This window comes from Salmo salar, chromosome ssa26 (genome assembly GCF_905237065.1).
Source record: "Salmo salar chromosome ssa26, Ssal_v3.1, whole genome shotgun sequence".
Classification (NCBI taxonomy): Eukaryota; Metazoa; Chordata; class Actinopteri; order Salmoniformes; family Salmonidae; genus Salmo; species Salmo salar.
The window spans coordinates 34,653,976-34,666,849 of record NC_059467.1 but is presented as its reverse complement, the minus strand read 5'-3'; the positions used below and the strand labels follow the sequence as shown (position 1 = coordinate 34,666,849).

Below are 12,874 nucleotides of genomic sequence, written 5' to 3'. Positions count from 1 at the left end.
TGGCCGTTCTGGCGATCGTAATTGACATAGGCTTTCTAGGGCAGACCAGGGCTTTTGGCACCGCTAGGTTGCTATGCAGTAGCCAACCAGCAGAGCGAATGACTTCACGCTCCAGACTGGACACTGGGGACCTTGCGCCGCCCCTGTCACTTAACTGGCACAGTTCCTTGTCCTCGCTGTTAGATTCACTACAAGTTTGCTTGCTGTTCTGTTTGGAACAATCGGTTGACTGCATTTGACCTAACTAGAGGTCGACCGATTTAAAATCGGCATGGCCGATTAATTAAGGCCGATTTCAAGTTTGCATAACAATTGGTAATCGGCATTTTCGGACGCAGATTATATTGCATTCCACGAGGAAACTGCGCGGCAGGCTGACCACCTGTTACGCGAGTGCAGCAAGGAGCCAAGGTATGTTGCTAGCTAGCATTAAACGTATCTTAGAAAAAAAGAATCAATCTTCACATAATCCCTAGTTAACTACACATGGTTGATGATATTACTAGGTTAACTAGCTTGTCCTGCGTTGCATATAATCAATGCGGTGCCTGTTAAGTTATCATCGAATCACAGCCTACTTCGCCAAACGGGGGATGATTTAACAAAAGCGCATTCACGAAAAAAAGCACAATTGTTGCACGAATGTACCTAACCATAAACATCAATGCCTTCCTTAAAATCAATACACAAAAGTATATATTTTTAAACCTGCATATTTAGTTAAAAGAAATCCAGGTTAGCAGGCAATATTAAACTAGGGAAATTGTGTCACTTCTCTTGCATTCTTTGCACGCAGAGTCAGGGTATATGCAACAGTTTTGGCTGCCTCGCTTGTTGCGAACTCATATTGCAGAATTTTCCATAAATATGACATAACATTGAAGTTTGTACAATGTACCCGCAATATTAAGACTTAGGGTTGCCACCCGTTCTTTAAAATATGGAACAGTTCTGTATTTCACTGAAATAAATGTTTTGATTTCGAAATTATAGTTTCTTGGTTTGACCATATTAATGACCAAAGGCTCATATTTCTGTGTTTATTATATTAGAATTAAGTCTATGATTCGACAGAGCAGTCTGAGCGGTGGTAGGCAGCAGCAGGCTCGTAAGCATTCATTCAAACGTTTCTGTGTTTGCCAGCAGCTCTTAGCAATGCTTGATTCACAGCGCTGTTTATGACTTCAAGCCTATCAACTCGAGATTAGGCGGGCAATACTAAAGTGCCTATTAGAACATCCAATAGTCAAAAGGTATATGAAATACAAATGGTATTGAGAGAAATAGTCGACGAGTCATAATTCCTATAATAACTACAACCTAAAACTTCTTAACTGGGAATATTGAACCACCAGCTTTCATATGTTCTGAGCAAGGACCTTAAACGTTAGCTTTTTTTTTTTTTTACATGGCACATCACATTGCACTTTTACTTTCTTCTCCAACACTGTTTTTGCATTAGTTAAACCAAATAGAGCATATTTCATTATTCATTTGAGACAATAGATTTTATTTATGTGTTATATTAAGTTAAGTGTTCATTGTTCATTCAGTATTGTTGTAATTGTCATTATTACAAATAAATAAAATATATCTAAAAATAATTGTAAAAAATAAATAAATCGGCATTGGCTTTTTTTGGTCCTCCAGTAATCGGTATCGGCGTTGAAAAAAAATCATAAAATCGGTCAACCTCTATTCCAAACTAAAGCAACGCTGCTTTCCACTCTGCTTCTTAATATAGGTCATTTTACTTCTAGGATTCCAAAAGTTATGACCTTTGTCAAATCACAATATTTGGTAAAGAACTACATTTAAAAAATGTAAATCGCTATTGGATTTCTCCCATATCGTGCAGCCCTAATACACATCATTAAAGTCTAAATGAATGTAGCAACTGCAAGAAATGCTACCCTTGTAGAGTCCATCTGGGCGGAGTTGTGAGAAGATTGACTAAGTCCCTAAGAGTGTCTCTACATAGCAGCTGTGGTGCTAGTTGTTTGGTATTAAAATAGTCTCAGAAGTAGTCGGCAACAAGAAAAACATGACATTGGATGCAAAGCTGGTACATTTCAAGTGAATCAGACACACAAGAAGTTTCCTTCCTAGCTAGCTGGATACACATGGTGAACTTGTTATGAGTAGTTAGCAGATGAGGCAGGGCTGGTATGTCTACACATGGTTCCCAGCAAGCTTTGGCCATTCATTTTATTTTACACACACATTAAAACAGTCATGGGAAGTGCAATTAAAACCTCACAAATCACCCAGAAAAACAGTTACACTTCTCAACAAATAAGTCCCCAATACAAGGATGCCCTTGTCATCTTTATATTCGACCTGCCAACGTTCAACGGTTGCAGGCTACCAACACTGAGCAAAACCAGGCACGAGCCACCCAACACCCCCAATAACTCTGCCTTTTTACTCCATTAAGATACATGCAGGAGATAAAGCACTTGAGGGCTCAATTGAAGATAAGAGCAGCATGACTATGTGTGTGTCCCACTGTAAAAGCAATGTGAGAGTTGCTCGTTCACAATAGAGGGGATTGATTTGAGACCTTGATGCTGCCTAACACAGTAAACTGGGCTTGGGTGTTTTAGAATGCAATTGTCCCCACAAATGTGAAGGACTGCCCAATTCAATGTTACCCTAGCTACATTAACATTAGTAGCTGTAAGTTGCTTTAGATAAGAGCGTCTGCTAAATGACTAAAATGTACATTTGATAAACAGTTAAATGGATGAGATCGGCACATAATTAGCGGTTTGGGTCCCATTCAGTGCAGAAAAGTCAGGCCCGAAGATCTCACTTCTCGGTATAAAAAAAATATGCAACAATAGTTTAGACAAATTCTTATGATTAGAAATCAACTTACAAATCAGGGAGTGTTTATTCAAATGGATGATTACAGGGGAATGTAGTTAAGCCACAGTTTATTGTGCAGGCAAAATGAAAGGCGCCATTACAATTGCCATCTATACATCATATGACAACAACACATTGCTGCTAATGGTGACTCATAGAAGAATATGTAGCAGCTGGCTGGTTATTAACCAATCATTTCATTAAAAAAAAATAGGCAGACAAGTGCAAGAGTGGGTGGTGCAGAAAGCATGTTCACTGGTGATGTTTCTGTTCATATCACATCACATCACACACACACACAGCAGTGATCAATGCTGGCCTGTGTCTAATTAGTGAGTGTGAACTGTCAGCCACTAATCACCCATCGATTGATAGCCCCCCGTTTAGGCGAAATATATTTCCAAACAACCCTGATGAATTTAACTTTGATTTAAGGATTATCCTTGTTGTAAGTATTAAAAACCTTATTGTTAATAACTACAGTCATTGTAGTTATATAGTAAACAATAACCATAGGGTTATTTTTTTCTAAAACTAGCCTTATTTCGAAGTAACCTGCCTAACCATAACCTCAATGAATTGTGACACAAGTTTGACAGGTGCCCCGCTGCTTGACAGCAGAGAGCATTCACACCCTGCTGGCTTGCCTGTCCAACTTCCTTGATCAAACCAAACCTGGCATTCCTATCTAGCTTGAGACCACTCATGCGCTAATAAATCACACTTAATAATTCGATATTTATAGACAGGGATCTGCTTACCCTTGAGACAGTGAGATCTGTCATAAGCTGATCGAAGGCCCGCGTCTCCTCTGCTTGTTTCTGGTTGTGCAGCGCTATCTTTTCGCTGAACTTCCTGGGGTTTGAGCCACCCGAGCCCGGGGATCCGGACATGGTGTGGGCCGCACAGTTTCAAAACTTTACTTAAAAAATGTAAAGCGAGTGCTTGGGGCACAAATATAGATAGTGTGGTTTTGATTGTCAGTACACTTTTAGCGAATCCATCAGTGCTGCTTCAATTCGTCGCGTTGGCAAATCTTCGGTGCTAGCTAACGTTAGCCACATAAGTTAACAATAGTGAACAGCTCAGCTGACAAGTGTTTGTAAACAATCAAATTCCAAAATATGTGTTTACGGTGCCAGCAGGTAACGCTTACCGACGTATCCCAACGTATTGACAATGCATGTGAAAACATTTACATTGGTAAATAGTTAGCTAAACTAATAAGCCAACAACTTGTTTGAAACTCAATCAGTAGCTAGTTATGCTAACTAGCTACCGTGAGAGAGTACCAGTGCTAGCTAGCTACCTGTCACTTCCATTTTCTTAATTAACAATTTAGCTTAAAATAGTAACGTTATGAGGACGTATCCAACAATGCATTGTCAATTGAGGCAATACGCGTATCTAAATAACTAATAAGTACTTCAACCTCTTCAAAGCTATCAAAACTGTCATTTTATGCAGTGTATAAAAATGTTCATCGATAGAAATTAAAGCTACGCAGCTAGCTCGTACAGTAGGTACCGCGTAATGCGACACGAACAGCAGAAGAGAAGCGCAACTAACGTTAGTTTACAAATCTTTAGCTATCTAAAACAATATTTGCTAACGTTGCCCTCGGCAGTTAGTTTGAATTACGCCCAAATATAGTTGTTAGCAATGTTTTCATTAGCGAATACTTCCCTTGTGGAGAAGATTTCGAAATGTCATTTCAACAAGTGTCGGAAAGATCTTACAGTAGCAGCGCGAGCGTTATCCAAATCAGCATGTAACATAATCCACTCTCTCGATCTCAAAAACATTGCTTTCGATTCTGGTCCTCTGATTTGGCAGACAGGCAGGTCGACTGTAACAGTTAGAACTATTTGTTTACGGGCTATATTTAGTTAGCATGTAAACATTCAAATCCATGCGATAAAGTCGAGCTTCCTCTCCTCTTGTCTCCTCCTGTTGCATATCGCTCCATAGTTTGTCGGCTCTCGTTGGTGAGATCCCTTTCCCCACTAATCCTGCCACATAAAAAAAAAAAAAACAGCTTGAAACTGTAAAACAACCTTACCGGTTATGTCCACAGGAGGGCAATGAAGAACTCTTAAAGGGGATGTGTACCTGGCCGCATTACCCAACTGAATATGGCAGCATGGAAACACTTCAAAGGAATCCTTTTCACTGCAGCCAATAACAAGTTTCCATCCCGTTTTTATGCGAGTTAAGTCATACAGTATAAATACAAAGTCAAGACAGCTGTGATAGAAACAGGATGTTTTGGTAAAATTTTACAAAAGCCAACAGATAAATTGTTTGTTCGACATGGTGGGATCTTTTTGTTTCGATAAAATAAATGATGCAAGAAATGTCAGTCAAGCACCTTTATGCGCAAACATTTAAATAACAACATTCATATGGAAGTAAACTTGATATGGTGTGTGGTCCTCCCACTACGACTCAGGAAACCATGTCGTTTATTTAGCTACAGATGAAATCAATTATGATGAAGTTCACAGGGTGGTGAAAGTGCACAATGATGAGCTTGATGCTTCTTTCCACTATCGAGGGTCTTATTCTGAAGACATGATGATTGATGCTTAACTGCCATTTGACAAATACAAATATTCTCGCTCTTATCCATAATCTTATCATTGTTAGCACTAGCCTACCCGCAATGTATCTGTGAGCTGTTGGCTAGAGCACATGAGCCAAGACCACAGTTTTTGTGACAAAACTATTGGTAGAGTTGAAAATGCACTGGAAACACAATGAACTTTAGATTTTTATTCAGGACATGAAAACTTAAGCGAAAAAGTACATTTTGTGTGCACTACGTCATCACACACTGATTTTTATCCACAAGTCGTCAGATTTTCTTTATTCAGATTTTAAAATATTTGTATGAAAATCTGGCATCAATTGGATGGAAACCTAGTTCATAGTAGAGATGGTTGCCAAACTGAGATTATTTGACACTGGGGATCACTTGATACACTGAAATATGATTGTAACCACTTCTGAATATAACCTAGGAATTCAAATATAGCCTTTGTCTGAAAAAAAGTGTTTTTGCGTCATTTTGTACATCATTTAATCATAGCATCCACTAAAATAAGAAACTGCAGATTACATCATTATGTGTATTTGAAACCATGGGGAACATGTTGCTATTTCTGTTGGTGTTTTGCTTGTGACACCTAGGCCAGGATTTAATCAGATCAGCCTGTCAACAATGGGCCTTTTAAAAGCAATGTTACCATGTTCACATTCTAGGTAAACTCTGCAGATATTTTCATCTCAATTGGAAATCGCCTTTAAATAATAATACAAATTAGGTGGGTGCTTATATTTGTCCAACTTCCGGCCTAGCTTGTTCAGCCTCATTATTTAGTGAACTGAATGGTAATTGACCTGGATACAAATGTCTACTAAATAAATGACGGAAACATTTAAGTGCTCGTAACAATCGTAAATATGTATTTTACCACAGTGGCACACACGTGAAAGTTAATTAGCTTGATTTATTCAGTTCCTTAAATTGTACTTTTCATTCTCAAACCTATCCAATCATCCATGGACATACAGTACCAGGACCTGCTGGCTAGTGTCCACATGGAGAAAAAAATATTGTATATAAAAGACACATACAATGCAAATGAAATTATACTGACATTCTGCAAAACAATACATTTTAACTAATAGGACCAGTTTCCCAGACACAGATTAGGTTAATCCAGGCCTAGGCTGGATCTGGTTTTGGGAAAGCTTCCCTTAAAGTTAATTTACTATTCATAAATAGTGTGCATAATAATCGATGTGTATTTCACATTTTATAATCATGTGTAAGCATTTATTAATTTAAAAAAAGCATCTTAATGTTTTAAAGTGTCACCTTTTTTTATAAGTCACAGGTAATATCTCACGAAAAATTGCTTGTGGATGATATAAGTGAAATAAATGCCATTGCATTATTAAAGCTTTATTAGTTTTAAAACATTCTACGGACTACGAGAAAAACACAGCACAGAAAGAGCCTAGGCTCCTAGATAACTATATCCTGGTTAGGCCCAGTGTAAATTAACTTCAATACAAGGGTACACAGGTTAAAAAACAAAAACCATTCAAATCAATTCTGACAGGTCAGTACTGTATGTCACGCTTTCCAGTCTTCTGAAATGGAGCCGATTGTCATAAGGATTCTGTGCTGAGACTGTTTGTTTAGTGTACAGTGAGTGACATCTACTGGAACCTAAAGCATCGCTCTTCATTGTTATATAATACTGCACTCTAGACTCGAGTGTATGAACGGTTTCCTTTAGAGTGGTGAAATCAACTGAAGTCACCGTATTTTCAATTAATAGTGAATGTGTACTAAAGAACTATGAAACGTGATTTGTTCTAACACAACTATGCTCCTTAAAAGGAAAATAAAAGAAAGTAACGTTAACTCTACTTGGACTGACAACACAAAGAATAAATAAGGACAGTTTTTGTTTATACATTTATTTAACACAAAGCATAACACATTTTTCTACATAGATTGTTCAGTCTACTCTTGAAAGGCTATTTCCTATGCCAATAGTGGATTTGCAAGTTTCTTAAAGCTATACTGTATGACAAAATTGCTTGCGTGATGTCATCAACATGCAACTGTTGAACTGTGTTTCAAATAACTGGAAAACAAGCGCCTGACACAGACAAATCCATATCTTATAGCTTTGACAGTCTTACAGTAACATAGTAACACAAAACGCAACAAGCACTCTGGATCCTGACGAGGATACACTTGGAGCATCCAGCAGGCTTCCGGTGGACTTTTCCTTGGCGAATAAGGCACATACCGTACGGTGAATATTCCATCTCAATAAGGAACATACCGTACGGTGAATATTCCATCTCAATAAGGAACATACCGTACGGTGAATATTCCATCTCAATAAGGAACATACCGTACGGTGAATATTCCATCTCAATAAGGAACATACCGTACACTGAATATTCCATCTCAATAAGGAACATACCGTACGGTGAATATTCCATCTCAATAAGGAACATACCGTACGGTGAATATTCCATCTCAATAAGGAACATACCGTACAATGAATATTCCATCTCAATAAGGAACATACCGTACAGTGAATATTCCATCTCAATAAGGAACATACCGTACGGTGAATATTCCATCTCAATAAGGCACATACCGTACGGTGAATATTCCATCTCAATAAGGCACATACCGTACGGTGAATATTCCATCTCAATAAGGCACATACCGTACGGTGAATATTCCATCTCAATAAGGCACATACCGTACGGTGAATATTCCATCTCAATAAGGAACATACCGTACGCTGAATATTCCATCTCAATAAGGAACATACCGTACGGTGAATATTCCATCTCAATAAGGAACATACCGTACGGTGAATATTCCATCTCAATAAGGAACATACCGTACGGTGAATATTCCATCTCAATAAGGAACATACCGTACGGTGAATATTCCATCTCAATAAGGCACATACCGTACGGTGAATATTCCATCTCAATAAGGAACATACCGTACGGTGAATATTCCATCTCAATAAGGAACATACCGTACAGTGAATATTCCATCTCAATAAGGAACATACCGTACGGTGAATATTCCATCTCAATAAGGAACATACCGTACGGTGAATATTCCATCTCAATAAGGAACATACCGTACGGTGAATATTCCATCTCAATAAGGAACATACCGTACACTGAATATTCCATCTCAATAAGGCACATACCGTACAGTGAATATTCCATCTCAATAAGGCACATACCGTACAGTGAATATTCCATCTCAATAAGGAACATACCGTACACTGAATATTCCATCTCAATAAGGAACATACCGTACGGTGAATATTCCATCTCAATAAGGAACATACCGTACAGTGAATATTCCATCTCAATAAGGAACATACCGTACAGTGAATATTCCATCTCAATAAGGAACATACCGTACGGTGAATATTCCATCTCAATAAGGAACATACCGTACGGTGAATATTCCATCTCAATAAGGAACATACCGTACGGTGAATATTCCATCTCAATAAGGAACATACCGTACAGTGAATATTCCATCTCAATAAGGCACATACCGTACGGTGAATATTCCATCTCAATAAGGAACATACCGTACGCTGAATATTCCATCTCAATAAGGAACATACCGTACGGTGAATATTCCATCTAAATAAGGCACATACCGTACGGTGAATATTCCATCTCAATAAGGCACATACCGTACACTGAATATTCCATCTCAATAAGGCACATAATGAATACATATACTTAAAGTAGTGCGGAAGAGGGGGAAAGCGAGCTAAGATAAGACAGCATAGAGCCAAGGCCCTCTGTTCGATGTTCTGTTCTCAACAGTGTCTGTAGCCCCCTCTCCTTCTCTTTCCCTCCCTCTCCCCGTCTCATCCATCTATTTTCCGTAAAACTTCTTGTTGAGCAGGAAGATGAGCAGGTTGACATTGATGGTAGCCCTGTCGAAGAGCTTCATCACAGCCACACCCTCGTACTGCAGCTGCAGGAGGTCCTGGGAGAGAGAAGAGAAGGAAGAGATGGAGGGAAGAGTAAGAGAGATGAAGAGAAAGATGGAGAGGGGGAGAGAAAGAGAGGGAGGGAGAGCAGGAGAGGCAGGAAGAGAGCAGAGAAAGGGGAGAGCGAGCGGGATGAGGAGAAATGGAGAAAGGAGAAGGAATCATTCGAAAAAGTATAAAAAAAAAAGACAGAAATATCAACAAACCATAAAATCCCATTTGACCACCTTCTTTCTCACATCCCAGCATCACTGTACATCATTCATATATGTATACCTGGTATTCCAACTGTAACGTCTCCAAGTGCACTCCCATGAACTTGGCCTTCACATCGAACACTCCAACCGCCTCCGACGGAGAGATCTCAAAGATAACATTCTTAAACCTGTGTGTGGGAGGGGGATGTCACACAATGTACAGTACTAGCTATATGACATACAGTACATTGAGTTTGGTGTGGTCTCTGAACAGGTGCCCACTCAGTCAGGGTTTGTGTGTACGCCACTATGCAGGTATGTGAATTATACGGGCAGGTACAAAGTATGGGTACAGTGCCAAAGTAGTAAGTACTGTAAATGCAAATATGCTTGAGATATCGATATAGGCTACGGCCACACGGATGAAATCTTGTAGGTTGTCATCAATTGTTAGTTGTTGACTGTCAAAAGATCAACCAAAGTCAACTATTTTCAATAAAAGTGCGAAATCTGTGAGGTAAAAAAAAAAAGATAATTGAAAAAAATAAATCAGACAAACGTCACCGTCCATCATTCATCAACAGATGACTCCAATTAAAATAAATACTGTCTCAAACCAGATGTTTCAGACACAAATGATCTGTGTGTAGCCACAGACTAGAGTACATACTGTTTAGGTTCTTTGTTAACGGCTTGGATACCGAACTGTAAAACTGGATCTCATGTCTCGGTGCAGTCGATTGTATGACTTAAAATGTTTACGTGAAAGTGTTTTATTTTGACTGATCAGATTTGTCGTTGATAGCCTTGGATTGATTGGTTGATTGATTAATATAGGAAAGAAAGGGGCACAGCTCCCCTCACACATTGAGCTAAAACATTAACGTTTGCCTAAAACTAAGGATTTGTGTGATGTCATGAGATGTATCCATATTACAAATATATCCCATACAGCTAACATTCAAGACATTTGGTAAACAATTATTAACTAAACATCCAAGGTGTATCTTTAACTTACTGGTTTGTCTGCAGGTCTTCAATCTCGATCAGCACACCCTTCTCATGGAGGCGAGCGGCGGTGTACTTCTGAGACACCTGTTTACTCTTCTTGGCCTTGGTGTCACCTGGTTTCTTTGACAGCCTGAGGAGGGAGGGAGAGAAGATAGTGTCCATAACACTGTCACACATCGTAACATAGAGGAAATAGCAGTCCATGTAATGACTTTCCCTCGACCCGAGTTGCCTTCTGCTAGAAACTTAACATTTCGGTAGTTCCATTCCATTTCAGGATCGTGTTCACTAGGCATGGAATTAAAACGTAATAAAATGGAGAGGTACTTCCTGGGCTCCACCCAGCCCTCTAATAGGTTCAAACCCTTGATGTCTGCAGTGCAAGTTTCCCCGTCTATCGTATTCACTTACACCCAACAACAGTTCTGTAATAACAATTCAGAGTTGAGCTCGATCCTTTATTCTACTGACATACAAAACATCCTCCGTCAACACTGGGATTCCAACCTGCATCCCTCCGGTCACCGGCCCACCTCTCAAACCTGGAGGCTAGCGTCTTCCCTCTGGTATGAAGAGAAAGGCCACTCACTTGCCCTTGTTGCTGGCCAGGTTGTCCATGCAGGTCTTGATGTACTGATTGTAGTAGTCAATCTGGACGTTGTAGAAGGCGGTCTTGGAGTTGAGGGCGGTGTTGGTCTGTTGGAGCTTCACCAGCTCCGCCTTCCTCCGCTGCCGATACCGCCGCTGGTTTCGGATGTCCTGGAACACACACGTTATATTTAATGTGGCACATCCACAATAACACGTATACTATAAGTACCACACACACACACACAATCACGTGACAGACACAGAAACAGACACTCTCTCTCACACAGTACCTTGGCGATGTCGTTGATGAGGTCCTGGTAGCGGTTCTCAGGGTGCACCTTGCCCAGCTCTGCCAGGCGCTGCAGGTTGCTCCTGATCTTGTCCTTCTTGCCCTGCAGCGTCAGGCTGTCATCCACCACCGGCTTGGCCTGCTTCATCTTCTCCGGGGTTTTGGCATCACGGATGGCCCGCCGCTGCATAGCACGCTGGTACTCCACTTCCTGGGGGGAAAACAGGGGTGGTGTCATGTGTTGCTGTTACTGTGGCGTGGGGTGAAGATTCCCCAAGGCACAGATCTAGGATCAGCTTCCCTTCCCCCTATTCTAATCTAAACAGTAGTGGGGGAAAATGCTAAACTGACTCAAGATCAGCATCTAGGGGCAACTTCACCCTACACTGTCACTGTGCACAAATCATAGTTGAATAAAGCCAAGCAAAAGTGATAACTCCCGAACCCAGAGGAAGTCTTACTCAGTTGACTACTTTAAAACTGGTGCATGCTATCAGTCTTTGTGATGTGCCCTCTCTGCTTTATTTAACTCTATGGCACAACGATATAATCAAAAACAAAGAAAGTGTTAGTGGCTAACTAATATTACAGGTTTGCATCCTTCCCTCGCCCTCAATTCAAAGGAATTTATTTGCATGGGAAACAAATGTTTACATTGCCAAACCAAATGAAATAGATCATCTGAAATGAACAGTAAACGTTACACACAAGTTAAAAGAATAGACATTTCAAATGTTATTATGGCTATGTACAGTGTTGTAAAAATGTGTAAATAGTTGAAGTACAAAAGGGAAAATAAATAAACAGTAAATATGGGTTGTGTTTACAATGGTGTTTGTGCCTCACTGGTTACTCTTTTCTTGTGGCAACTGGTCACAAATCTTGCTACTGTGATGGCACACTGTGGTATTTCACCAAATAGATATGGGAGTTTATTAAAATGTGATTTGTTTTCAAATTCTTTGTGGTTCTGTGTAATCTGAGGCAAATATGTGTCTCTAATATGGTCATACATTTGGAAAGAAGTTAGGAAGTGCAGCTCAGTTTCCACCTTGTTTTGCAGTGGTGGAAAAAGTACCCAATTGGTAGTTAGTCTTGTCCCATCGCTGCAACTCCCGTACGGACTCGGGAGAGGCAAAGGTCGAGAGCCATGCGTCCTCCGAAACACGGCCCTGCCAAGCAGCACTGCTTCTTGACACACTGCTCGCTTAACCCGATGTGTCGAAGGAAACACTTTACAACTGGCGATCGTGTCAGCGTGCATGCTCCCGGCCCGCCACAGGAGTCACTAGAGCGCGATGGGACAAGGACATCCAGGCCAAACCCTCCCCTAACCC

The 12,874-nt window shown here is 40.2% G+C and overlaps 2 protein-coding genes across 5 annotated transcripts in view; both read right to left on the bottom strand.

Moving 5' to 3' along the window:
- The window catches only part of LOC106562620 (CREB-regulated transcription coactivator 3-like), a 95,153-nt gene extending 90,247 nt beyond the window's left edge, over window positions 1-4,906 (bottom strand). For 3 of the 4 annotated variants that reach the window (XM_045708668.1, XM_045708665.1, XM_045708666.1), the window contains exon 1: window positions 3,633-4,905. In XM_045708668.1, coding sequence (XP_045564624.1) covers window positions 3,633-3,764 — 132 coding nt within the window. In that variant the 5' untranslated portion in view covers window positions 3,765-4,905. Of the gene's footprint in view, window positions 1-3,632 lie in introns of all 4 variants that reach the window. The other variant, XM_045708667.1, reaches the window with a different exon arrangement.
- A 2,443-nt stretch (window positions 4,907-7,349) lies between these two features.
- Window positions 7,350-12,874, bottom strand: part of iqgap1 (IQ motif containing GTPase activating protein 1) — a 72,883-nt gene continuing 67,358 nt past the window's right edge. Inside the window, exons 33-37 of the mRNA XM_014127578.2 lie at window positions 11,539-11,748; window positions 11,247-11,416; window positions 10,665-10,787; window positions 9,726-9,834; window positions 7,350-9,445 (exon numbers count right to left, since the gene is read on the bottom strand). Of these exons, the coding sequence (XP_013983053.1) occupies window positions 9,332-9,445; window positions 9,726-9,834; window positions 10,665-10,787; window positions 11,247-11,416; window positions 11,539-11,748 (726 nt within the window). The 3' untranslated portion in view covers window positions 7,350-9,331. The remainder of the gene's footprint in view (window positions 9,446-9,725; window positions 9,835-10,664; window positions 10,788-11,246; window positions 11,417-11,538; window positions 11,749-12,874) is intronic.